This window comes from Phyllostomus hastatus, unplaced genomic scaffold (genome assembly GCF_019186645.2).
Source record: "Phyllostomus hastatus isolate PE091 unplaced genomic scaffold, TTU_PhHast_1.1 phas_scaffold_501, whole genome shotgun sequence".
NCBI lineage: Eukaryota > Metazoa > Chordata > Mammalia > Chiroptera > Phyllostomidae > Phyllostomus > Phyllostomus hastatus.
The window spans coordinates 52928785-52956128 of NW_025334033.1; the positions used below are offsets into that span (position 1 = coordinate 52928785).

At 44.4% G+C, this 27344-nt stretch overlaps 1 protein-coding gene across 4 annotated transcripts; it reads right to left on the reverse strand.

Annotated features, from left to right (window-relative positions):
* On the reverse strand, positions 1-27307 carry TMED8 (transmembrane p24 trafficking protein family member 8). 4 transcript variants are annotated; one of them, XM_045822180.1, is made up of 6 exons: positions 27053-27307; positions 9462-9543; positions 4683-4812; positions 2817-2943; positions 2281-2586; positions 1-1113 (listed from the first exon to the last, which is right to left on the reverse strand). In XM_045822180.1, exons 1-6 carry the CDS (start codon positions 27168-27170, stop codon positions 896-898), a joined length of 981 nt encoding a protein of 326 aa, XP_045678136.1. In that variant the 5' UTR covers positions 27171-27307; the 3' UTR covers positions 1-895. The 4 variants fall into 4 exon arrangements, with proteins under 4 accessions (XP_045678136.1, XP_045678134.1, XP_045678138.1 ...); XM_045822178.1 differs by having other exon boundaries at positions 4683-4869; XM_045822182.1 differs by having other exon boundaries at positions 4683-4805; positions 27053-27103.
* Positions 27308-27344: the final 37 nt, after the last annotated feature.

The following is a 27344-nucleotide window of genomic DNA, read 5'->3' on the forward strand; positions in this document are numbered from 1 at the left end:
TGGAGTGTTGTGGTTTTTTTTTAACTTCCTTTGATTATACCAAAAAAAAAAATTAGTAAAATTTGACTTTCAAAGATGTGAGTTCTGGTATCAATCCAGTACCTAACTGCCACCCTCTCCCCTTCAACCACCAGCGCCCTTGGTAAGGGACATAGCCTCCTGAAACAGGAAGTGATGGGAAACAGGAGGTGGTCTTTCTTCCCAGAGACCCTGGTTACACTGATCATCACTTTAGATTGCATGGAAGTTCTTGCTGTGAGGGCAAAGACACAGGCCTAGGAAAGGGAAAAGCGGAGGCGAACAGGCAGAGGCGAACCATCAGGACCGGCGCACCCGTCGAAGGCAGTGAGGGCTCCCAGCCTGTGCTAGAGACCACGAAGAACCGGCAGGCGGGAATATGGCAGTGGTTGAGAGGCTGGGCAGACCCTTCTCCAGGCAAGAAACTCGTCCTTCATGGACAGCGTGTTTTCCCCTCTTCCAGTTCTTCTAAACAGAGAGCGGGCACCACCGAACACATCTGCAATAAAGGCTCTGGGAGAGGAGAGAGCAACACTGGAATAATACACCTTATACCAAAACAAGCCTCTTTTTAAAAGGCAATGCTCAACTTGCTTTTAGGCTGTTGCCTGATGGGCGCCTTCATAGAGGGATTCTGCTGGAGTCTGAAGCAAGAAGAGCATGAGTCATGGACCACAGAAGAGGGGCACTACACCACCACCTGCAGAAGCCAGGAAGGGGCAGAAGCTATGTGGGGTCAACGTCAGGCATGCCAGGCAGGGCATGAGGGTCAGGAGCCTCACGCTCAACTTCGGGCTCTTGTCTGCCCAAAACAAGAAGCACCAGCTGGCAGCCCGCTCCAGCCAGCAAACACCACCTGCCCAGAGCCCACGGGTCTTCAGCTGGTGTAGTAGACATGGAAGTAGAGAGTCTTGTTGCGCAGCAGGGAGTAGGAGTTGTCAAACTTGAGCAGGTAGATGCCCTCGCCAGGGTAGTCATGGCTGCCTGCCTGCACGTCCCGGTGGCTGTCCCGCCGGTACACGGGCATGACCTCCCCGTAGCGGCTCCGCAGGGAGCTCCTGGAGCCTCTCTCTACGTCTCCAACTGGGACAGGGTCTGCATGAGCAAAACGGCAGAGTGTTTGGACAGGAGGTTAGAAACTGTACATGTAAGTCCCACCTGAAGGTAGGAGAATGGCCCAGGTGAACCAGTGTCTTTCACCCACTGGGGATGCTACGGCCCCCCTACAGGAATGTGTGGGTGATGCCAGGGTCCAGGGCTGCACCTGCTTCTTAGCAGGCATCCCACCCCAAATCCCAGTAACGTCCCCACTGAGAAACGAGGATTCAACCCTACAGAGCCAGAGCCTACTGGGCTCTAGAGGTGTCTGGACGTTTCCACGGGAAAGAAAATGACATTTAGAAGAGAAGACTGTCACATCCTCTCATTCAACAGGGGAAGAACTAGCTAATGGTAGGAGATGCCGGCACACTCGCTGTGCAGAGTGCCTAGAACTGCCCCTCGGCCTCCTAAGGAGCAGCAGTAACACACAAGGTTCTCCTCTTCCTTAAGTACCCTAAGATTCCCCTGCAGACTTGCTTGTCCACGAGGAAGCAAGTAAAGGAGTTCATTTTAAGATAATACAGGAACATCAAAGAACAAAGTTAATGCTTAGAACCTACTCTCATATCACGCCCCCCCCCCAAATGCCTCAGGGCCATCCTGAGAAGGTGCTGCAGGTAACGCCTGGGACGAGCCCAGAGACCACTTTCAAAACCGCCCGAGGAATAAAACCAGGGAGCAGCCGGTCGTCAGCCGGCCGTGACCATCTGGTGAGGGTGGAGGTGGAGTTGACGAGAATGGGTACACATCTAACGAACTATAACCATTCGGTTTGGTGCCAGGCCAAGAATAAATGTAAATCTCGTAAAACTAAGAGGAAAATAAAAAACAATCTGAGGTTTTTATGTGACCTGGGAAACACTGCCTCTGCACAGTGGCACTGACCTGCCCAGTCCCCTGCCCCCACGGGGATGCTGGCGAGACAGCAGGTACTGATTAAAAGCAAAGGAAGCTTTCCACTAAGGCATCAACACCAGTCCTACCAGAAAGTTCTCTGAGGGTCTGACTTTGGCTTGCATCACTCAGCTGAGCTGGTGACGCTGAAAGGGATTCCTCGCCTGCACTCTAAGGAGGAGGAGGACCGTACAACACAGAAGTGCTCACCAGATCGTAGGCTGAGCCTGGAAAGGAAACTGCCAACTACGTTCAAGTTAAATTTACCTTCAATCCCTTCCTCCTCTTCCTCATCTTCATCCTCATCCTCACTGGAATCACTGACCTGCACAGTTATGTCAGTGCTGGTCACAGGGGTCCAGTCAAAATAAACTCCAAAGCCAATGTCATAGTCGTCGGTCGCAAACTCCCAGCAGACACGCTTCCCCTCCGGATGGGTGGGCACCCGGATGGTCACCACCTCACCCCGCTTCACCACCAGACAGCTGTTCTTCTCTTTGCCCAGCTTGCTTTTGAATTCCTTCATCTTGGAAAAGGTCCAGACGCACGGAGGAGCCATCAGAGATGGGGAGACTGGAAGGACAGGCAGCGTATCACTGAGAAGCCAGAGGGAGATGCTGCCACACCCAGCACTTGGCTCAGGGAGGCTGTCACAGTCAACGACATTGCACCTACTGGATTCCTTTTCTGCTTCCCGTCACAAGTTACTTTCTGTGCTTCCCTCCATCCAGCTGCCTGCCTGCCTTCCTTTACGTTCCCAGTGGAAACAGAAACGCCACCTTCCGTACCCCCAAAGGGCTCACCGTTCCTGTGGTCCCCCAGAAGGTCTGCAGATTCCAAGTCAGCGGAGAGAATATCTACGGCTCCTGTGTGCTCGGACTGGATCATAACGATGTCCCCAGACCTCTGCGGGGCTGGGTACTTGGCCATCTGCGCAACAGAACGCCGGTCAGGGGACGTATTCGAGTGGCAGAGTCCAGCCAGCCTCTTTCCAAATGAAGGCTGCCAACCCTGCCCTGTCACTCACTTGCCCAGCTCTTAGCCTAATGTGCTGCTCATCGTTCCCTCTCTTTCCTCCAGGTACAGGCTGCTAATAAATTCTGTTTTAATGCTGCCGACATGTTCCCCAATTTAAAGATACTTTCTTGTTCTCTCCTACCTTTGTCAACTTTCCTACTCAATCAAGACACTTGATAAAACCCTTGCCCACAAATATCTTCAAAGCTTGCTACTGACTTTTGCATCAGCAGTGTTTCTGGGCCATGTCTCGGTCTCCCCTTGGCCTGCCTGGTACCTCCCTGCAGCTTCATTCCTGACAGCTCTTGCACAAGGGTTTAGCTCAACCCCCACGCTGCCACCCAAGCCTCCTGCTGCAGTTCCCATCCAAAGGTTACTTCCAGACCACTGTCCGTCAATTCACCAAAGCACCACAGAGAGAGAATCCAGTGTATTGTCTCTCTCCCATCCACAGCTCACCTCAGATGTCTTTTCTCACTGGTTGTCTCATCCACTATCATGGTCTATAAATAATTATAATTTCCCCTTAGAACAGCCCCAAGACTTGCACGTAAACAGTATATATGCTGCCAGACATCTAACCTGCATGGAACAGTACAAATGCCACTCAGTACTCAAAGCCCTTGGTAACTCATGGCAGGAGCATACAATGTCTCCCTAGAGGGTCTCACTTCAGATCACTCAGATTAGTGTCCCTCTGTCTCCTGGTATTACGCCTTAATTTTCTGCTCCTTGTCCAAACAGTTGGCAGGCAACTCAAGAAGTACACCTACTGCCAACGTGGGAGAGCACGTCTGTGAGACAGCGGTCCAGCTCAGAGACCAGAAGTATATTTGCAAGAAAGGAAGGAAGAAATTTTGCAATCCTCCCAGATTATATTCTTATACTACCTGTTTTTGGAGAATGAGTCTTTCGGTTCTCAATTCCATCGCTAAAGGAAGTGAATCAGACTGTGAACTTGCTTGAGCCCTTCCTTTTCCAGAAGGCTAAACAAAGGATTTAGCTTGCAGCTTATTAGCTACATAGTCTTAGTAAAGCCACTAACAGCTCTTAGCCTCAGTTTCCTCATCTGTAAAATGGGGACACAATGGTACCTGTCTTGCAGTGTTGTTTTCAGGAGTAAATGCAGTACTGTGGATAAAATGCTTTCTAAACTCTAATGCATTATACAATTGTAATTCTCATGCTTGCCATTGTCCTTACTGACACTAATACTATTTGTTATTATAATATATATGTTAAAAATGATACAAACAACACATTCTTCCGTGGCAAAGAGACCACTGCTACCGATACCATTTCTGTGGAATCTTTACCACAAACGCTGAGTAGATCTAGCACAAGAAAAGTGAGGCTAAAACACAGCCCAATGGTTTAAACCTTCTCACCCTGAGAGGATTTTAGACAATATGTAAACATTCATTCTAATGCTTCATTTTTTAAATAGGTACCTATTGGGTGCCAGTACAGTGATATGGGAGACACACATGATCATTCCCCAAATGATTAAAAATGAGATGCCCAAAGAGAGCGAAGAGAATTCTGTGAGCCACTCTCACAGTGCTTTCTAATTCCAACCCATCCACGTGTGTCTAAATTCTGGTGCCATAAACTCCTCCTTTTCAAAGAGAGAGTGAGAACGTGCTCCCTACCTTGTCGAGGACGTGGGCCTGGTCTGCAGCCCGAGACTCCTGCCCCACCAAGGCCTGGACCTCCAAGGCACTGGCTGCTTTCCGCGGATCTTCTGTGGCATCCTCCTTCCCTGGAGACACCATCTGCAGCCTCTCAGAGGAAGACAGCAGGTCAGTTCCAGGACTCTTTAAAAAGGGCACGATAGACCTGGAGAAACTCAGAAATAAAACCACCCTCAAAGGACACACCCCACAGCCCCTGCTTTCCTCTGGTATTCAGGTCTATCAGGTCTACTGTCAACTTGGCTGACCACTGCCCAGGGCTAGCCCAGCCCACAGTCAAGTGGTGACCATATATGAGGGGCCACAGGCCGATGAGGCCACATCCCAGGCTCCAAGAACCGTGGTAAACACACACCGCAGTCCATCGCAGATGGACTGCAAGGTCTGATTTTATTCCTCACTCTGGGACCCACACCATCTGTTCCACACAGAATTTCAACAAGAGTTAGACTCCCAGCACACACACAGCCACTGGTTAGCAGCAAAGGAAGTGCTCACTAAACAAAGGAAGCACACACCGATTAGCAAGGACACCCCTGTCCAGTTATCCCAAGACCAGTCAGCCTTTCAGCATCTCCATGGCACACGCTACCTGTGGCAGGCTACCACGGATCCCATACTGCACCCAATTCACCGGGCAATTTAAAGAGGCAGTCACCTTCTTTCCTGTTTAAGCACATTAATCTACTATCCCAATGACTTAAACCACACCTATTTGAGTAGTTGATTTTAAAGAAGCAAGGGAATAATCATGCCCTCTTCCGTTTCCCCTGGCTTCCAGAGAAACTAAAAAGTGCTCGAAGTGGCAGGCCTAGAACACAACCCCCAGCTCTCCCGGGGGTCTCTTTCCCACCAGGGGGCCTGGGATCTCCGCAGCAGCAGTTACTGGAGTACTGTCTGGGACCCTCTGTCCGTGAGGCTCTTTTGCGGGAGTCTGAGTCAAACGTTTTTCAAAATAATTCTAAAATATCATTTGTAGTTTTTTATTTCATCTTCTTAAAGGAGTATACCGTGGAGTTTTCCAGAGACCACCTGTGACACTGCAACCGAATGAATGCAGCAGCCGATCTGAGAATCCAACTGCCTCTTGTTAAGCCAGACCTTTAAAGAATTTACATCTTGCTTCTCACTAAATTATTGTTACTTTAAAAAAAACTTATTCATGTTCATTAAATACATGTTATTTATATTAGCATGTAATGAGTTTGTTATTGCTCTTTTTGAATCAACATGCTTTAGCCTTTCAGCTTTAATGAATATAGTAAATGTTGATAGATGTAACCCACATAATAAGTAACAATCCTTCGGGGTGTAAAGGCTTGAGAACCGTTGCTTTAGGGCACCAGTTCCTCGAAAACAGAGGGCCTCCTTGGGAGTTCATCCGTTTCTCTCTCTCTCTCTCTCTCTTTCTTTCAACACAAACAAGAAAAAAAACTTCTAGCTTATAAATTACCTCTTCTTTAGATAAAATGGAGCTATCTTTCAGCATATCCAAGTAACTCCAACCTACCTTAGAGCAAACAAGAGGGAGTTACTATGAAAATCAGAGTGTGGGATACGGCTGATTTTTAGGAGTTTGCTTGGGTAATCCTGTGTCAGTTGTAAACTCTGGTGTAAGCCTATTTTATCCCCCAGACCAGAAATTTCAGTCCACTTTTATTTCTTGACACTATTATTATCTGTCTCCCTATTAGGTGAGCTTGAAGGCAAGAACTTAGCCTTACCCCCTCTGTTTGCACAGTACCTACAGCCAAGCCTGTCACATGGAACCCTAATGCCCTTTGCACTCTGACCCCATCTCTCCCTGAATGATCTCACCTCACCCTGCCTCGTCCACTCCAGGCACGAGCACCTCTGAATCTCTTAAGAATCCTCAAACAGTTCAAGACCTCTCCCACTTGAGGGGTTTTGCACCTGCCGCCAACTGTCTAAAATCCTCTTCCCCTAGTCACCTCCTGGCTTCTTTCCTTCCTTCAGGTTTCTGCTCAGCCATGACTTCCGGAGGCTCTCCCCTCCTGGGCCCCATCTCTCTTTACACCTTCCCCCGCTTCGCTTTCCTTCACGGCGCTCATCCCCGCCTGGCGTATTATGTACCATATTCTGTTGATTGCAAAATGCATATTTGTTTTCAGACTTTAATGCAACTGAAATATGGGATGTCCTAAAGGCTGGTGGTGTCTTCAAACCGCCTTGAGCCCGGACTGGCATCGAGTCCTTCCACAGGAGGTCTGTGTTTGCTTCTGCCGGTGCTCGGGAGTGCTACCAACAGAGTCGACTTAGAGCTCTGTTTAAGGGCTTTGTTCAGAGCACACTGGCAGAGGGACACTGGAAAGCAAACTGGTGACCGGCGTGTGGTTCAGCCCCTCGGAGGACGTGTTCTGTCCTGCCCTCACACAGTGAGGAGACACGCCAGCTTCCTTGCCGTCCTTTGCCATGCAGAGGGATGGTTCTCCCTGTTTATCTTTTCCCTGAAGGGGCGGGCTTTTGTTGAACCAAAGCTCCGTGTGGAGGGTCTCCTCTGAGACTGGCTGTCTTGGGCATTTTTTCCTTACTTGCTGGTACATAAAAGAGCAGGTCATCTCACAGTGGATGGCAACGGAGAGTCTATGAGATACAACGCATACTCTCCTGTCTGCCTCCCTCGTGGGATATAAACTCCACGAGACCAGGGACTTGGATTGCTTGTTCATTTTTTCTTTTTATCGGTTCTGTTTTTTTTATTGTATTTTTTCCCATTTCCTCTTATTCCCCCCTCCCAAGCGCCTGTTCATTTGTAGCATCTCCAGTGCCTAGAAGAGTGGTAGGTACACAGGAGGCTCTCAATAAATATCTGCTGAATGAATAAACAGTAGACACCCAATCGTAAGTAAATGGTAAGTGGATTTTTGTTTGGGAACAAAGAAGTATTCCAAAGGAATGTTTGGAATGTGAGAATACGACAGTTAATCTGACCATTATTGGCCTGCCCTTACCATATACGGCACCTAAAATTTAGTATCTTCATTGCCTTTGTGCATGTTACTTTGCACAAACATGGCTCTACTTACTGAAAAGTATTTTACACTGGACAAATAACAGCCACATAAATTCAATATTCACATTGGCATATTTCGCTCTGAAGAATCAGTGAAGGGTATTTTGGGAAAGATAAACTGCAAATCACTTGACGCCAATGATGAACCCCGCACAGGGAGAACTCCCCCCGGACAGCTTCTGGTCGTGCCGACCCACCCAGAACACGGGTGCTGCTCCGAAGGGAGGGGCCAGCCTCACGGAACAGGCAGAGAGTTGTGCCGTTCCCATTCCCAACATACACAAAACACAAACACGGTGCTAAGCATCAGGCACTAACCGTCACAATCGCTGGATTTTTCTTCACATACTAGATTTTAGAAACAAAACTTTAAAGTTAAATATTTTTCTGAGAATGTTCTATACAAATAATCCTCAGTCAACAAATGTATTTATTCTTAGGGGGAAAATCAGTTCTGTGCCAAACCCACCCCCTAAAGATCCTTCAGACCAACAGAGAAAGGGCGGCGGCAGGAAGAGGGCAAGTCCTCCTCCAGGATTTGATGAGAACGTACATTGCCTCAAACAACCAAAGCCTTGGGGAGGCTGCCTTCCAGAAGGAGTGTTTTAGATAGTAACCTAGTAGCTCTAAGCAGAGAACTCAAAACTCTGCTACTGCTACTTGTGAGACTAAGCTTCAGGGTCAAACAAACCGAAAGCTGGGTAAACGGGCAAATCACTTAATTCACTGTTGGATTTTCCTCATCTTAAAAAACAATAGGTATACTTATCTAATGAGGGTTGCTATGAGAATTAAATGAGATAACACAGTTTAACACCTGGAATAGTATAAGCAAATATATTCAATAAAAAGTAATAATTTTATTATCATTGTTACAGAGAAATATTTAATAAAACGTGGCTTATATTATTATCACCGACTATATTAATCATTATCTTCCATCATCTGAATTTGGGGGAAAAGAATTTTATGTCGTATACAAAGATAAGAAGAAAGAACTTCTACTCAAGAAGTAACAGATTTTAAAAATATCCTGACATTCTCCCACTCTCCATTTTGTGTGAGACGTGAACACGACAGGTTCTGCCTGAATGGTACTATGCTCTGACTGGTGGGACTATCGTGTCCACTAGCTCAGGTTCTCTGAAACAGTTTCCACTAATTATTCCGCAATGTTTCATGTGTCCACTCACCCCAGAGCCCAGCACAACTCTCCCCTTTCTCCTGCACGCTCTGACATCACCGATGGCAGGGGAGGAGATGGGCGGAGAGGAAAGTTAACTTAAGAATGTAACTTGAAAGTCATCATAATGGTGTAATCCGAAAATTACATAATAAAAAAACTGCCTCCAATAATGTGTGTGTTTTTTTAATAAAAATCAAACACACGCTGTCCTGAAAGTCCACCTGCAATCTACTTCAAATGCCTCCACATTTGAACCTAGTCTTCAGGAGAACGTAGAGACAATACACTGTTTGCTATGGTTTTATTCTCTGAGAGTAAAAGAAAATTTTATAACTTGAAATAGACCTAACACCGCCCCTAAGTACACTTAAGGGTCGATTATTTAACGGCAAACCATTCAGACCCTCCACTTCAACTTGCCTTCCCCTTAAAGTCGCCGCCCACTTCTTTCGCCAGTTCCTTCTCTCCAAAAGAAAAGTTCTAGAAGCATTTCATCCAAAGCCATTGCTGTCCCTACCTGGAGGGTGAGGAATGGGGCTCTGGATCGGAGGCAGAAGCCACTGGAGACGTGACCTTGGTGTTTTCTAGATCTTCCTTCTCTAGAAAATCATGGAAAGAAAAGTTCAACATCAAAGAGGGAACATAATCATAATTATCTTGTACCATTTTTAAAAATCTGGCAGGCCCTGGCCAGAGGGACTCAGTTGATTGGAGAGTCATTTCCTAACCCAAAAGGTCACAGGTTCCATTCCCAGTTGTGGAGCAAACAAGAGGCAACTGATGAATGTTTCTCTCTCACATTGATGTTTCTCCCCCTCTCTGTGTCCCTCCCTTTCCCTCTCTAAGCATGCCCTTGGATAAGGAAAATAAACAAACAAACAAACAAATCAATCTGGCAGTTTCAAACAACTTTCTGTTTCCAAAAATATTCTGGGCATAACTTTATACTCTGGAAGGCCCAGCACATAAGTTATTCAAATCATCACATCCAAGTATTCTCAGATAGTCATAACCCATTTATAAAAAAATACTTTATTTTTCAAAACAAGTCCCCACAGAAGCAATCCTAACTCAAGAATCATTATTTCTCAGAAAGCAGATGGTTAAATTACGCAGAAAACACAGGGCAGAGTGAGATGCAGGATGAAACAAACTGGAATTCAGCGCCGAAGGGTAGAATGCCGCCTCTATAATAAGCTCAGATCCCTGTATCCAAGGTCAGGCAGAAGACTTCTGTAATTCCATTCATTTACTCACCCACTCACCAATGAATGACTCGCTGAATGCTGTTGGGTGCCTTCGAGGAGTGTACAGGTGACATGCACAAAGAGGGCTACGTTCCCAAGCTTACAGTACACCTATGGCTGGCACTGCCACTGCCATTTTGCAGGTAAGGGAAATGTGGCACAGAGACAGGACTCAAACCCAGGCAGTCGGGCTGGTAACCACTGGGTGCTACTTAGTTTTGTTTTGTGGTTTACTTACTTAGCCGTTGCCTGGGCCCTCAGATAGCCATATGGTTTGGTGTGTATTTATATAACCCTCGTTTAGCTTCCTCTAGCTAAGACATCAAGAAACTGAAGCCCAAAGTTCACTTCTTTTTTTTTTTAATTTAATTAATTTATTTTTAGAGAGAGGGGAAGGGAAGGAGAAAGAGAGGGAGAGAAACATTAGTGTGTGGTTGCCTCTCATGCGCCCTGCACCAGGGACCTGGCCTGCAACCCAGGCACTCGCCCTGACTGGGAATTGAACTAGTTGACCCTTTGGTTTGCAGGCCGATGCTCAATCCACTGAGCTATACCAGCCAGGGCCAAAGTTCACTTCTTAATTAAAAATACAACTTACTGACTGAAATAAACCTCAAACCCTGAAAGTTTCAGAGTTTGGTAGCAACATAAAAATGCAAATGATAGGCAAATATTTGTAATCCAATTTTAATCTAGTCTCATATTTGTATGTAAATAAGATCTGTTTTTCTTTTCATCAGAGAATTCACACTCTCATAGATAGAAAAGCACTAGAGCTCATGTCACACAATTTTTCTCTTGTAAGGTAATCACACACACACACACACACACACACACAAAATCCTCACCTGAGGACAGTTTTCACAGCTTTCAGAGAGGAAGGGAGAAAGAGAAACATCAATGCAAGAGCGAAGCATCAATTGGCTTCCTCCTGGATGCTCCCAGACAAGGAATCAAACCCGCAACCTAGGTATGTGCCCTGACCAAGAATCAAACCTGCAACCTCTCGGTTATGGGATGACGCTCCAACCAACTGAGCCACACTGGCCAGGGTGAAAATATATTAGTCTCTGCCCCCAGTTCCTGGCACAAAAGTCCCAAAACCCTTATAATTTCCTAAGTGATAAGGGCACTGGGAGCATCTTTTGTTCTAATATCTGGTCTGTGACCCTGACTGCTGACACAGAGTACCTAAATCCTGAGGAACTTCTTGGGTGATATAAGTGACTTTTGTTCTGTGAGGTGCCTCTCTCCAGTGGGGGGCTCCTGGAAGGGGCTGGTCACCAGGAAGACCAAGCTGCGAGTAGAGGCTTGGAACTTTCGGCCCCACCCTCCATTCTCCGGAGAGGAGAGGGGGCTGGAAATGAAGCTAATGATCTGTCACTGTGCCAGTGTGATAAAGCCGCCATCAAAATCCCAAAGGACAGGATTCAGAGAGCTCCCAACTTGGTGAGCACATCCATACACTGGGAGAGCAACGCGCCCAGCTCCACGGAGACAGAAGCTTCTGAGCTCCAGACCCTCCCGACCTCCCCTCTGTATCTGATGCAGGTCTGACTGTTCCCTGCATCCTCTACCACAGCGGTTAATAAGCTGGTAAACGTGTTTCCCTGAGTTCTGTGAGCTGTGCTAACACACAATCAAATCCAAGAGGGAGGTGGGTCCATTTGTAGCCAAGCCAAGGGCGTCTGGCAGGACGGCGCCGACCTCCAGGTCGAGTGCTGTAACTGAGTTAAATTACAGACACCCAGCTGGTGTTGCAGAATTGCTTGGTGTGGGCGAAAAACCTCGTAATTCTCGTATCAGAGCTGGGAGTGTAACAGTGGTGTGAGAGTAAAGGGGAGACACAAGGAAGAAGAACCAACGTTTAACTTTAACATCTCAGCGTCATCCCCAGTCTCTGCCACCTGGGAAGAGGCCCTTTCCAGCGAGCAACAAGGAGAACAGAAAGTCCTTCCCTGCGGTGACCGAGGAAAATCTGCTTCCTAATAAATTCTGCAATTCGATCACTCCTCCCCACAATATCCTTCCAAATATCCACAGCCTGCTATCACATTTCCTGCCCGTTCCTTCCCAGGCTGGCTGACCATCTCCAGCTCTCTCCGTCACCCCTGGGTGATCTCTGACCCCGCTGGCCTCATTTAGGTGCTCCTCTCTGTCCCATTTTAAGGTGAGGACTTAAAACAGGCAGCTTTTCAGATGTGTTCGAACCCATGCAGAGTACACTGAAACACTAATCTCTTAGTAAGGACACAATATTTCTTGACACAATATCCTAACAGGGCGCTCGACTTTTTTAACTGAAAACTTACACTGTTGACCTAAATAAGTTAATCAAGATCTCCAGATCTTACAAAAATAAGCTTTTTATAAGCCTAGTCTCTCTTCTGTTCTATTTTTGACCCAGATTTGTGGAAGATAATTGAGTTTTTAACTTAAATACAAGACTTTACATATCCCTATTATTTATTTGAAGCTAACTTTTTAAATTATACTCATATGTGCTCTGCTATTTGTATACAGAAAGTATTTTGCATTTATCCCTACAGGCTTTAATATATAAATAATCCATTATTCAGTGTAGAAAAAAATCAGGAAACACAAATAAGTAAAAACAAAACAAAAACACTATAATCTCACTAGCCAAAAATAAGCACTGTTAACATTTTGGTGCATTTCCTTTCAGAAGTATATTTATGTACTCCTAAGTACACACAGACATGTACATAAGCACATTCCCCCAATCCCGGCCATCAGCTGTGTGTGGGGCATGGAGGCCACAGCCCTGCTGGACATGCTGTACCGTGGGCTACTCAGTTGAACTGTAATACCTACTAGCTCAGGATTCTCCAAAATACAGCTTTCATTAATTACTCATTAATGTTTTGTGGTTTCCACTCATTCCATGGCTCAACACAAATGTAAATATTTCTAAAAGGACATGTATCAAATATTACTGAACATTATTCATGAACACTTTTCAGTATCAAAATGACTGTGTATTATCCTATAGGCTATACCAGAATTTCTTTAACCAATCCCCAAGCCTCCACTGTTAAAGCTAGATACTGTTTCAAATCTCTCACCATTATAGACAATGATACTATGTTAGAGGTATCTGCAACTCTTTCTTAAAAACTTCCCCTGCCAGGCCCTGCGACCAAGGTGCCCTATGCTAGCCCGTAGTTCATTTACTGGTTTTGGGTGAACACCTGCCCAAAATCCAGTCCAATTCTCTTCCCCCAAATCTAGAGTTGGTATTAGAGACCAAAACAGACTGAAGAGCCTCAGTGAGGTTGGGGATTGGGCCCGCCACGTGAAGAGGCCTTCACAGTCCTCGCCCAAGCAGATGACTAAGCAAGAGGACAAATGACAGGGACAAGAAAACAATGCACGCGCGCGAGCAGAGGGAGGAAACGAGCAACTGCGGGGTCCGGGAGGGAAACAGTTGCAGAGTCCACCTGAACACCTCCTCTTCCCCATGAGGTGCAGCTGTGCGTCCTCCAACTGGACCCTGTACAATTCCTTTCTGTTCTTTGTACTTTTTATTGTGAAATACATCACACGTATGGAACACTGCATGAGAAGCAGACTCAGAGCTAAAAATGGTAATACTACCAATAACTGCATACTCACCAACTAAGTTAATTATTAGTACTTCAGAAGTCCCTTGCATAATGCCCCTTACCAATCATATCTCCTCCTATTCTGAATTTTGAGTAAATCATTCCCTTCATATATTTTAATTACATTAATTACTACTGTGTAAAAATGTCATTTTAGAAAATTTTAGATATAAATAAAATTAGAGGCTAGACTCATGCACCCATTACCTATCTTCCCATCATCTTACCTCTCATTTCTTCTACCCCTTACCTCCCTACCTCCCTACCACACACACAGATGTCACTATATCCATTTGGAATATACCTCCAAAGAAAAAGACTTTCGATATAGGTACACTATCATCATCGCTCCTACAAAATTTGGCAAGTCCATATCATCGTTTAAAATTCTATCTGTGTTCAAATTTCTCCACTTGTTTCAAAGGTCTTTTTTCTAACAGCTGGTTCGTTTCAACCAGGATGCAAGTAAGGTTCACACACTAAATGGAGCTTCTATGTATCTTAAGTCTCAATCTATACCAATGTTCACCCCACTGTTTTTCATACATTTGTTGAAACAAAAATGAAAACATCATGTGACATGCAGATTTTCCCATATTCTGAACTTGGCTGATTGAATTTTCATGGTATCACTTTAGTAGATTCTTCTGTGCCCTGTATTACCTGTAAAATGGTCATAGATCTAGAGCGATGCTAGCACAGTAGCCACTAGCACATGTGGTTAAATTTAAATTAATTAAAGTTACATAAAATGTTAAACTCAGTCCGCTGGTCTCTCTAGCCACATTTCAAGTACTCAAAATCCACAAGTTACTAGTGGCTACTATACCGGACAGCAGAGAAACAGTTTTAATCATCAAGGAAAATTCTATTGGACAGTGTTGACCTTGAAGCTTGACTAGATTCAGGCTCAGTTTTGTTCTGACAAGAACACTACAGACATGCCCTGGCCATGTTGCTCAGTTGGTTGGAGCATCCTCTGGTACTCCAAAAGGGCTGCGGATTTGATCCTGGGTCAGGGCACATACCTAGGTTGCAGGTTCAATCCCAGGTTGGGGCACATGTGGGAAGCAACCTCTCTCTTTATTTTTTTCTTTTCTTTTCTTTTCTTTTCTTTTCTTTTCTTTTCTTTTCTTTTCTTTTCTTTCCTTCTCTTTCTTTTTCTTTCTTTCTCTTTCTTCTTTCTCTCTCTCCCCCCTCCATCTCCTTTTTCTCTAAAATCAGTAATAAAAAATATTCTTGGGTAAGGATTAAAAACAAAAGAAGAAACACTAGTAAAACAAACAAGCAAACACCACGCCAGTTCAGTGGGTACAGATGAGTGTAGAGATGAGCCAAGGGTCCATCCATTTAACTCCATACTCATCAAATTCCTGTCAAGTGCCTGGCCCCACACTAGGTGCTGGAGAGAAAGTGTTAAAGCAGACACAGTTCTGGCCTTCATGAAGCTTTCAGTGTAGTAGGGAAGACTGTGAAGGGCCTTTATCCCAAGGGAATGACATGACCACATTTTACTCTTTAGTAGAATTCTATGGGCAGCTGCTGGTAGGATGGATTTTTACCAGATCAGATGGGAGGCCTCTGCGGAAGTTCACATGAGAGACAGTGAGGACTTAACAGTGATAGCTGAGGCAGAGAGGACCTGAGTAGAAAATAACTAGGTGGACAAATTTGTAGATGTTCAGGCTGGCTCCTCGCAACCCTTATTTTCTTTACTAAGTGTTCACAGATCATCTGTGACATGTTCTAGAACTTGGCTGAGAAGCCGTACCAAGTTTCATGGTTTGCAGATTCTGGACTCGAATCTCTCTTCCCTTTCGGGTAACTGGTATAGAGGTTCATTTCAAGTCCCTGGCCTTCCTCAAAGACGACACAATTACACTTGCAGGTTCTTTCTTGCAGGACCCTGGATGTAAGCAGTCAACTCGACTTTCACATACTCAACCTTCTCCTCCTGGGGGAGGACAGACTTTGTAAACAGCACATCATGAAAATCAGAATGGAAGAGCCTTCTTCAGCTCCAGGAAGTCAGGAAGCAGGCACACGACCTAACATATCCCACCAAGAATCTGAAACCCGCGTGGTGCGAAGGAGAGACAGAATATTCCACCTGGCGGCAGCCAGAGCCCTGACCACACTGCTGCTGCGTAACCTCTGGGGCCTGCGCGGCCTTCCTTTTCCAACAGTGCAGTGAGCCTCCTACATCCTTCCCACAGTCCTCTGTTTACTGCAGCCAGAATCAGTTTCTGTTGGCTGTCCCCGAGAACTCCGACCCAAACTCGTGAACAGAATTTGCCTGTGCCCAAAACTCTAAACTTAAAGTAGCTAAATATCCTCTTTTCATTCTGATCTCCATTATTATTCTAGCCAAGGTATAGTGATCACTTACAACGTGCCAAATACTTTCTAGCATTTTGTAGGCATCGCCTCGTTGAATTTTTAGTGAAATCTCTCTAAACTGCATAATCATTGAAGTTGATACTATTATCAGTTCCTTTTGATAGTTCAAGAAATTGTGGCTCAGCAAAAATCAAGTAACTTGCCCTAGATGGCCTGCAAAGAGGAAGAGAAGCAATATGAACTCAGGCAGGCCAAGTCCAGAGCCAGCACCCTTAATATCCATGTTACACACTGACTCCTCTTTAAATCTTTCACTGTGAAGTATAACATACAGAAAAGTACCCCAAAACATGCCATCAATAAATTATCACAGGCAGCCCTGGCTGGCTCAGTGGATTGAGCACAGGCTGCGAACCAAAGTGTTGCAAGTTCGATTCCCAGTCAGGGCACATGCCTGGGTTGTAAGCCATGACCTCCAGCAACCGCACATTGATGTTTCTCTCTCTCTCTCCCTCCCCCCCTTCCCTCTCTAAAAATAAAATAAAATAAAAATCTTTAAAAAAAAGCTGAAGAAAAAAAATTATCACAGGCAAACACCTATGATACACAACTACTACCCAAGCCAAGGAACAGAATGTCCCCAGCACTCCAAAAGCCCCATCCATGACCCTCCCAATCGCTGGCCTCTCCCTGCCTCCTAACCATTACTCTGACTGGTGGGAATCATTTCTTTTTCTTTATAGTTCTAAATATGCATTTCTAAATAGTGTGACTTTATTCTGCCTGTTTTCTGAACTCTGTATAAAGGCAAATGATACAGAATGTTTTAAGTGTAGCATCTTTCGCTCCACATTGTTGGAAACACTCATCCATGTTGGTGTGAGTTAGTTCATTTTCATTGCTGTATAAATTCCATGATGATGCCATAATTTATCAATATACTGTTGATGAAATTTGGGTTATTTCTCATTTGGGGCTATTATAGATAATGTCGTTATGAATATTCTTGCACATGTTTCTTGGTGCACATGTGCATGCATTTGACATTGGACAAAAACTTCAGAGTAGAATGATTAAATCACAGAAATGTGAATGAAAACTTTGGTAGGTAATGTCAAACTATTTCCCAAGGGTGGCAGCCATCCTCAACACTGCAGCTCACAGACGAGGCAGTCCCCAGGATCTCTTTAATGGTTCCACAGAGCTCTCTGGTTAAAGATTGGTAACACATCCATCTGGCAATGCTGACAACCTCATCAAAACGCAATCTCCACAGTACTTGGTGTTTTTCTGCTTCTTTTTGTCTCTTGGCAGTTCCTCCAGGGCTTTGACGATGAGGACAAGACAGAAGGTACACCTCAGTCTGGACCTGTCTTCTCTATATGGTCAGTTTCACTGTAACTCTCAGACCCTCCCAATCACTGGTTGCCTTGGTTAGGTCACCATCAACCTAATTTGGAGGTGGACCCAGGGGGCCGATCCCAGGGGCCAGGGCAGACCTGGAACCAACTTCCCGACCTGTGCATCACTGGTACACAGCTTTGATGAGGTCAAATTTAAGTGGCACGGGCGAGGCTGGTATCAGATGAACCTGGATTAGGGAAGACTGAAGAAAGCTGCACCTTGGTGTCCTCTGAGACAAAAGACAAAAGCTGGATTGTCTTTGTATTATTTTAGGAGTTTTGGAAAGAAACCTTTTATCAACTACATGTGTTTGTCAACCTGCTTCCACTCTGTGGTTTACCTTTTCCCTCTTTTAATGGGGTTCTTCGATTAACCAAAGTTAATTTTTAACATGGTCAAAATTTATCATTATTCTTTTATTAGTCTTTTTAAAAAAGATTTTACTTATTTTTAGAGGGAGAGTGTGGGAGGGAGAAAGAGGGAGAAAAACATCAATGTGTGGTTGCCTCTTGCACACCTCCCCACTGGAGACCTGGCCCACAAGGCATGTGTCATGACTGGAAATCGAAGTGGTGAGTCTTTGGTTCACAGGTCCGCGGTCAAGCCACTGAGCCACACCACCCAGGGCTTTTTATTAGTCTTTATGCATCCTGTTTAAGATGTCTTTCCCTACACTGGGATCAAGATAATATTATCCTATGTTATCTATATTTAAAAGGTTATTGTATTGCCTTTCACATTTTGATCTACAATCCAACTAGAGTTGACTTACTGTGTGTGAGACAAGGATCAAGTTTCTTTTCTTTTCTTCTCTCTTTCCTCTATGATAGTCAACTGTTCCAGCAACATTTACCATTCTTTCCCTACTAATCCACTGTATAATCTTTGTTGCAAATCAAGGATTCTATTTCTAGGCTTTTATCCTATTCCTAGAGCCTACAAGACTATTGTGCAAAGCTTTAAAATGAGTCTTAATACCTGACAGAACAAATCTTTCCATCTTGTTACTACCAGTGTCTTTGCTGTTTGTGGCCTTTCACTTCTACATACATTTTAGGACCAGCTGGTCAAATTCCACCCAAAAAGCCCACCCAAACCCTGCTGGAATTTTTATGGGGATTGAATTTTACCTAGAGGTAAAGTTGGGGAGAATCGACATCTTTATAATATTGAGCATTTCAATTTAAGAATATGGTACATCCTTCCGTTTATGTAGATATTCTTTAATGTATTATAATCTTCTGCAGAAAAGTTTAAATATGTTTTGTAAAATTTATTCCTAATTTTTCTACTCTATAATAGTAAAAAATATTTTAATTTTTAAAAATGCAATGGAATTTTGCATATTGGCTCTGTATCCAGCACTCTGGTCAAATTCATCCCAACTAACTCTAGTGATTTATCTGTATGTGCTTTGGATTCCCCAGGTGCACAGTCATCATCTGCAAACACAGACTTAACAGGATATTTGTAATCCTCATATATTTTCTTTTTCTTGCCTGACTATACTAGCTGGAATATCCAGTAAAATAATAAATAGTAAGTAGTGAGAGTGGGCACCCTTGTCTTATTCCCAGTCTTAAGAGGAAAACTTTCAAATTTCATCATTAAGTTTGAAGTTGCTTGTAGATTTTTTGTAGATATGTTTTATCCAATAATGAAGAAGTTAATTTTATTCCTAGTTTGCTAAAAGTTTTGCATCATAAATGAAGGTCGAATTTTACCAAATATTTGTTCTGCATTTATTAAACTGATCATTTTTATCCTCTAGTGTACTAAAATGGTGATTTACAATGGCTTTTTTTAATGTTAAAATAACTTTTTACTCCTGGAAAAACCCAACTTGGTCATACATATTGCCAGATTCAGTTGTTAATATTTTATTGATGACTTTTTGCATCTATGTTAATGAGTAAGATTAAATTGCAATTTTCCTTTCATCTGGGATAAGTCTGATTCTGCCCCAAAGATTTAGTTATTCCTCTAGCGCAGGTCTAAAGGTGATAAAGCCAGTATTTGATTGTCTGGAGATATCTTTATTTCATCTTCATTCTTATAAACTTCACTGAAAAAATTAATTCTACATCAGGTTATTTTCTTTCACTATTTTAAAGATAATCTAGCTGTTAGTGCTGGCCCACAACCCAGGCACGTGCCCCAACCGGGAATCAAACCGGTGACCCTTCAGTTCATAGGCCGGCACTCAATCCACTTAGCCACACCAGCCAGGGCAATGAATATAATTATTTTTAAGTCTGTATATGGTAACTCCAAAATCTGGTACCTGTATAAATCCCCTTTTACTGTCTGTTATTTGATGTTTGTTCACATTGTCTCTTCTCGTGCACCTAGTCATTCTGCTATGTGGCAGAAATGGTTCTTCCAAAACTGTTGTAGAAATAATTTGAAGCCTACCAACGATCCTTCAGGGATTTGTCTTGCTTCTTCCACAAACCCTGGGGCACCAGCACCTGGAGTCACCTTAATCCAATTACATGAACCGAGATGTTTCCGCAGCTGAGCTGCAGTCCCTGCAATGGCCTGCCTCTAATTTACCCTAACTTCTAGAACAGGGCCTTGCATGGTCTTAACCCAAAGGAAAGGGGATTCGCCAGGCTTCCCTGCTTGACTGGCCCTGAACACTGATCCCTGCTGCTTCAGTCCAGAGAGGCACGTTCACAGCCTTGTCATTCAGGCTCCCCACTCAGTAAGCCACATGCCCTCAGAGGAGAAAAGAACCCCACAGTGGACTCTCACCCTCCGACTTCTACCTTTATACTTCTGCCCTGACATGGACCACAGCCTGGTGAGTTTTCATTATCTGGCTAGCTCGCCAGGATCTTCCAGCAGATGTTTGTATTTCAACAATTATTTTCTAATTGCCTCCAGCGGGAGAACTGATCCCAATCACGTAGCCTGCCATTACTCAAAGAAGAAACCTACATTGCCTCTTTCCTCTTTTCAGTGATAAAGATACCTTAGTGAGTAAAATAGAAACAAAACAGAAATTTTAAAAGTGTTCTTTCTGTCCCTGGCTACAGTATGAGCTTATCTGAGTAATGGTTCTATCCCCCTTTGATCTGTCCTGTCTCTTAGATCATAACACAGACTTCAGCAAGGTTGAATTTGCAGGCAGAAATAAAATTAGCACAAAAGTCATGGAAGACAGTAGTTGGTCTAAAGGATAACATAAAATTAATCCCTAAGGAGATTTACAACCTGTATTTCATAAAAATTTCATCCAAGAGAAGAAAAGGCGCAGAAAAGGTCAGCTCCTGGTGACCAGAAAGGCAGTAGAGACGTACAGGATGGCTCTAGCTTACAATGGAAACACAGCAAAAAATCTCATAACACATTTGTGTATTTTTTCTGAGTAGTTACATTCACATTATTCAAAATTCAAAAAGCGTAAACATATACAGTGAAAACCTTCTCCCATCTCAGTCCCCACTTCCCAAAGCAACAGGTGTTATTAGGTTTTGTGTAGTTTTCCAGAAAAGTTTTATGCATATAAAAAAGGTATGTGAGTGGACACACACGCATATGTACTCTTTTTTGCACAACTAATGGAAATACTAGACATATTACTATGTCCTTTGTTTTCACCATGTACATCTTAGACCTCTCCATAACTACATATGAAAAACTTCCTCATTCTTTTCTACAGCTAATTAATATTTCACTCACTGGATATTCCATAATTTATTTATCCAGTTCCCTACTGATGAACATTTATGTCCTTTCTAATCTTTTACCATTACAGATAATGCTATAATAACCTTGTCTGTGTCATTAAACAGACACATGAATAAATCTATTGTATAAATTCCTGGAAGAAATGGATCAATGAGGGCATAAATTATCATTTTGATGGATATTAAGAAATTGCCCTTACAGCATTTGTACCAATATACACTGCTATCAGCACTGCCTGAAACTGCCTGTTTCTATACACATTTACCGACAGTGAGATATCAAACTACACCCAGTGTAGTTATGATTTATTTTCTTATCATGAGTTAGGTTGAGCATTTTTCATACATTAAGAGTCATTTCTCATAGCATCTTAACAGGCTAATGTATGCAGGAAAAAAGTGAAAAGATATTGTTTTTAATTTTGTAAGCTTAAAGGTATATGCTAAATTACATAAGAACCACTGAGAAAACAACTTGTAATTGGATTGAGAGAGGCAGAAAGTAAGAAAATGAGAAATACCTGTTTATTTCCAGACATTTAAAGTGTACAAGATGCAGTCTTGTTTTAAAGAGAAAACAATTAAAAACATAGCTTTTCAGATTTCCTAAACTTACTTAGTGATATTTAGACTACTGTAAAGAAGCAAAAGCCAATTTTTCTATAGTACAGCTTTTACTTTGTCAGCCAAATATAGGTCAATTCTACAGGGATTCCTAACAGAGACCAGAGAAACCAGGGTGAGTTTTGCAAATTTAGATGGTATGCAGGAAAATGTTTTTTTATTTTAACGTATATGTATTTATTTTAATATTAGGAAAAACTGACACATCAAACTAGTAATGTCACAGATAGTACTTAGAATGAAACAATCTCAAATGTCAGTTTAAAGAAAAATTAATAATCAAATGACATTGGCATGTACTCACTAACATGGCAGCAGTAAGACTGTGCTACTTGAATGGTTACGGCCCTAAAAAACAATGAACGGAGAAGGGCAAATGGAAGCTCAAGAACCACTCGATCTGTAAGTGATGGCCAAAGGAGAAAAGGGGGAAAAAAAAAACCTTTCTTAAAATGATTTATTTTCTATTTTTAAAATATGTGTTTTCTGTCCCGGTATGGCGCAGTGGACTGAGTGCCCACCTGCAAACTGAAAGGCCACTGGTTCAATTCGCAGGCAGGGCACACGCCTGGGTTGCAGGCCAGGTCCCCAGTTGGGGGTGTGCGAAAGGCTACTAATCGATGCACCTCGCACATGTCGAAGTTTCTCTCCCTCTCTTTCTCTCTCCCTTCCCTTCTCTCTAAAAATAAATAAAATCTTTAATTTAAAAAAATCATCCATATTTTTAAAAATAAGTGTTTTCTTTCTGTTACCAGACTATGGTTTCAGACATTCTGACCATAGTACAGACTTAAATTTACTGTGTACTTACACTTTCTCTACAAAGAGAACCAAAAAGTAGGCTTTTCTAAAGCATCTGAATATCAAGTCAAAGTTCTTCAGAACAGGTCTCCCAGGACTTGCCTTTCACTAAACGGGGAGCAAAAAGATAATTAGCCTGAGCTATTAGATTCAAGTGCAGAGGAACCAAAAGCAGGTTATGTGGTTATAGACGCAAGAGGCTCAAACAGAAAGAAATTGGCTGAGCTTATATTCCAACCACACCCAGAGACTATGCAATCCAAGTTCTCCTCAGCCCGTATGAGTGGGAAATGCTCCTGAGTGGTCAGATTATAAACCTTAGGTGGGATGTCATGGACTGAATGATGACAGACTAACTGGCTATCTCAACACCATAAAAATGCAACCACTGTGAGGGAAAAAAATAACCCACAGGCAGGCAAATTTACAGGGTGTTTTGACATGAAACTGCAAGAGAAACCAAAAAAAACATAAGGGTTCTTTGGCATAGACTTCTACTCTTTTATTCTATCCAATATGGTAGCTACCAAGTTTTAAATTTGAAAGTTAAATTGAAATAGCCATAGAAATGCAACATTTTCATCACTGCAGAAAGACACTACACCACTCTAAATCCTACATAAAAACCATGAACAAGGTCACATGCCCTGTTTCCAGTCCTTAATGTCTAAATGCATTAATAGTGCTCAAGGTCACATACACCAAACCAAGTTCTACTGCTGATTTCAGGGTCATTAACAGATTTTGCTCTTTATTTTTCCCACAGCTTTCCAATCATTAAAAGAGAAAGAAGAAGAACAAACACCCTGCTTTTAAGTGATGCAACATGTATGTCTCAGAGTTTCACTATATAAAGAGTAATCTCTCTCCTCTTGGGGACTGCAGGACCCACATGTCCCAAATAATAGACTATTAAAAACAATTACAGTTCATAAAACAATAAGAACACTATGACCCCTGGAGAGCTTAGTTCAGAAGCACATAAACACTATTCTTACTTTATCACCAAAACCTCAGCTAACAAACATGAAGACTGTCTCTCTGCAGAGAATACTTTTACAAATACTTTTAAAAGACAAGTTATGATAATCTGTTACAAATTCCTGCTTTGAAGGAATGATACATGGAGAAATCAAAACCCTCAATTCGATGACAACCTAATTTCTTCTTGCTGGCTTCCCTCTAAGAAAGGATGACAGAAACCTCCTTCGATTTCACTCATTCTTAGGCCTCTTCTGCTTACTCATTGGATCATTTCCAAAGGAGGCAGCAGAAGGATCCAAACTCCTAACTGGAGTTTACCCCAAACTTATAAACTCCGAGCCAAAGCAAAAGCATGATTTCCACACTGCTCTGCAAACCCAGCGTAACTGTAACTCAAAGTTTCTCAACAGCAGCACCACTGACGTTTGGGACCAGATAATGCTGCACTGCGGAGGCCCTCCTGTGCATCACAGGGTATTTACCAGCCTCCCTGGCCTCTGCGCCACTAGATGTCAGTAATGGCCCTCCTCTTCCTCCCCAGCTGGGAGTTGTGACAACTACAAAGCCTCCTGGGGGAGTCAAAATCGCTCCTGGTTGAGAACTACTGCTTTAACCTAAGGAACATTCTTCATTATCTCAACCCTAATTCCTCATGATCACCGGATGCTCCTCCACATCTCTGGGGTGAGACTTTGTCCCACAATTCAGCAAGTATTTACAGAACCTCTAACAGGGGTGTCCAACTTTTTGGCGTCACTGGGCCACACTGGAAGAAGGGTTGTCTTGGGCCACACATTAAATACACAAACACTATATGAAAACTGATCAGCAAAAAAAAAAAAAAGGTCTGTGCATAATTTACAATTTTGTGTTGGACTGCATTCATAGCCATTCTGGGCCACATGCAATGCAGCCCGTGGGCAGCAGGTTGGAGACCCCGGCCTAGGACAAAACACTAAAGGCTCTAGGAGATACACAAGCCAGATTCTGTCCCTCAAACAAGATTCTGGGGGGTGGCAGGGGATAAGTACATCAAAAGCTGTAATAAAAAACACCCAATTATATCATGTTCTGAAGTGCTGGTTTCTGTTCCTCACCAAACTAAAAATACCCAGAGGGCAAAGACCATACCCTGGATTACTAATACTTGATTAATGGCCAATAAAAATAAAAATAAGCTACTGTAAGCTTCACCATAACACGGTGACAATTTCATAGGGACAGTATAAACTCCACAGCCAACTTGGGCAGTAAGTTAACCTCCCTTGGCTGCAAAATGGAGAGAAAAATGACAGGAAGTCAGATAATACAAGCCAATCTTTTCCCACTGCTTTTTCTGGCACAGAGCAAGCAATGTAAGCTATCATTGTTATTATTTTATTAGCTGTTTTATTAGCAACAAATCCTACCTCAAGGAGAAGATCCTGCTCCAGGACACAATAACAAATCTCTACAGGAAATACAATGAAATCAACACTCACCCTGCTTTCTGAGGGCAAGAGGAGAAAGTAACCTAAGTATTTCTAGCAATGTCCTAGGAAGACCAAGTGCATGCAGAACCAGTTGGAGGTGTAGGGGGTCCTCCAGAGACAAACCCATCACTCTCCGATATACACTGAATTATTTTTTAAATACATTTTACAGAGAGGAAAGGGGAGGGAGAGGGAGGAAGGGGGAAAGAGGGAGACACACAATGATATATTGTTTCATTTATTTATGCATTTATTAGTTGTTTCTTGTGTGTTCCCTGACCTGAGATCCAATCTTGGCATATCAGTAAGACACTCCAACCAACTTAGCTACCCAGCCAGGGCCCAGAACTTAAGACCTTTCCATTTCAAATGCTTGGGTGTGTTTGCCAGAACCACACAAAGATGTAAAGGGGAAGTAAAAACAATCCTTATTTCAAAAATATTGACCCATGTAAGGGACAGATGAGTATGAGACTTTCTGAGTATTCATTTGCTTAATCTTCGAGATACTTGGCTTCGATGTTCTATTATTATAAATACATGTCATCAATTTTGAATTTACTACAAGGCACAGAGTTCATAAGAAGGAAAAAAAAGACAACTGTTGCTACATGTTTCAAAGAGAAGATAAAGTGGGCTGGGGTGGGGGGGGCGGGCTGGGTGATTCAAAGACGTTGAGTGTTTGGCCCAAGCAGCGTTCGGAGACGGCAGATGTTTGGGATAGAAGTAAGCGACAGGAAAAGTCACCATGCTAGGGCATACACAGCTGGGAACGCTTAGCACAGCACACCGTGTTTAGACGAGCAAAAACAGACCTTATTCTCATAACAATGGACACCACCAGTTTGGCGTGCACCCTGGGCTAGGCAGACACCAAGTGCTTCATGCATAGTGGGTCATGTAACCCAGCAACAGTCAGGTACCCACAATTTACAGAGGAAGAAACCGAGACAGGTAAGTGACCCACCGAAGGTCACTTAGTAAACTGAAAATTCAGACTCCAACCCAGGTACCGTGGCACCACCTCTACCGCTATACTTGACGGTGTCTATTTTAATTTCAGACCTGGAAAATTAAGTTGCACTTGCTACTTGGTGAGACCAGTTCTCTCCCCCTATCCTTTTGTATTTCAAAAGAGCGTCCTTTTAGCTGCGACCTGTGTGGTGATCACACAGAGTCCCGAAGAGGTGAAACTGGGATAGACGGACCCTGTTGCCTCCGGACTCTGCAGTGATCCGCACGGAGGAACTTGAGCGGACACAAATGGAGGTAAGCGCCCTGAGCAAGAGGAGGAGGGTCCTGGAAAACGAGGGAAGTCGCTAAAGTTCCTATTTCAGCCCCTATTTCCTGGGCACTACGTTCATTCAAAAGACCCCCGAGCCAAATGTCCTTCTCATCTTTCCCACTCTGAGACGGAGAGGATGCAGGCCAGGCAGGGGCCTACGGGCAGGGAAGCTGGGGCCAAGTGGGATGGGGGCTGAGAGGCGGGCGGGAAGGCGGGAGCCGGGGACGGAGGTGGGCATCGGGGTGGGGGGCCAGAGGCGGGACGGCGAGGCCGGTGGGGTAGGGGTCGGCGGCCAAGGAGTGTTCGGCGGACGCGCGGAAGCCGAAGCGGCGCCCGGGGCGGAGCAGCTCTGTCGGTACCATCTGGGCCGATCAGAGAAAGGAAGCGGGGCAGGAACCAAGGCATTTCAAAACAGGAGGAGAAAAGAACCTCGAGCGCAGACCAGGGGCCGGGGTGTGGCGGGAACGGGGGTCGCGTCCCGGGGAAGCGGGGCCCCGGCTGGAGCGAAGACCGGAGTTCCGCGCGAAGGGCTGCCCAGGCGGGGCAGCGCGCGGCCGAGCCCGCAGCCGAGGCGCGGGGGGGCCCCCCGAGGCCGGGCGGCGCCCGCGCCGGCTCCCTGGCCTTGCGTACCTGAGACGGCCGCCTGGCTCCCCTTCGCTCCCGGGCCGTCCCCGACGCCGCCCGCCGGCTCTCGAGCCGCCGCCGGGCTCCAGAAGCCCGGCCCCTCAGCCGCCCGCGGGTCCGACATCTGCAGCGGAGCGGAGCGGAGCGGAGCGGAGAGCGCCCCCGCCGCCCGCCGCGAGCGGCTCCGGAAAGAGCCGAGGGCCGAGTGCGTGCCGGGAAGTGCCGAGCGGAGCCCGCGGGCCGGAAGGGGCAGTGCGCCGCCCCGAGCCGCCGCGGGAGCTCCGGCCGGCGGGCCCTG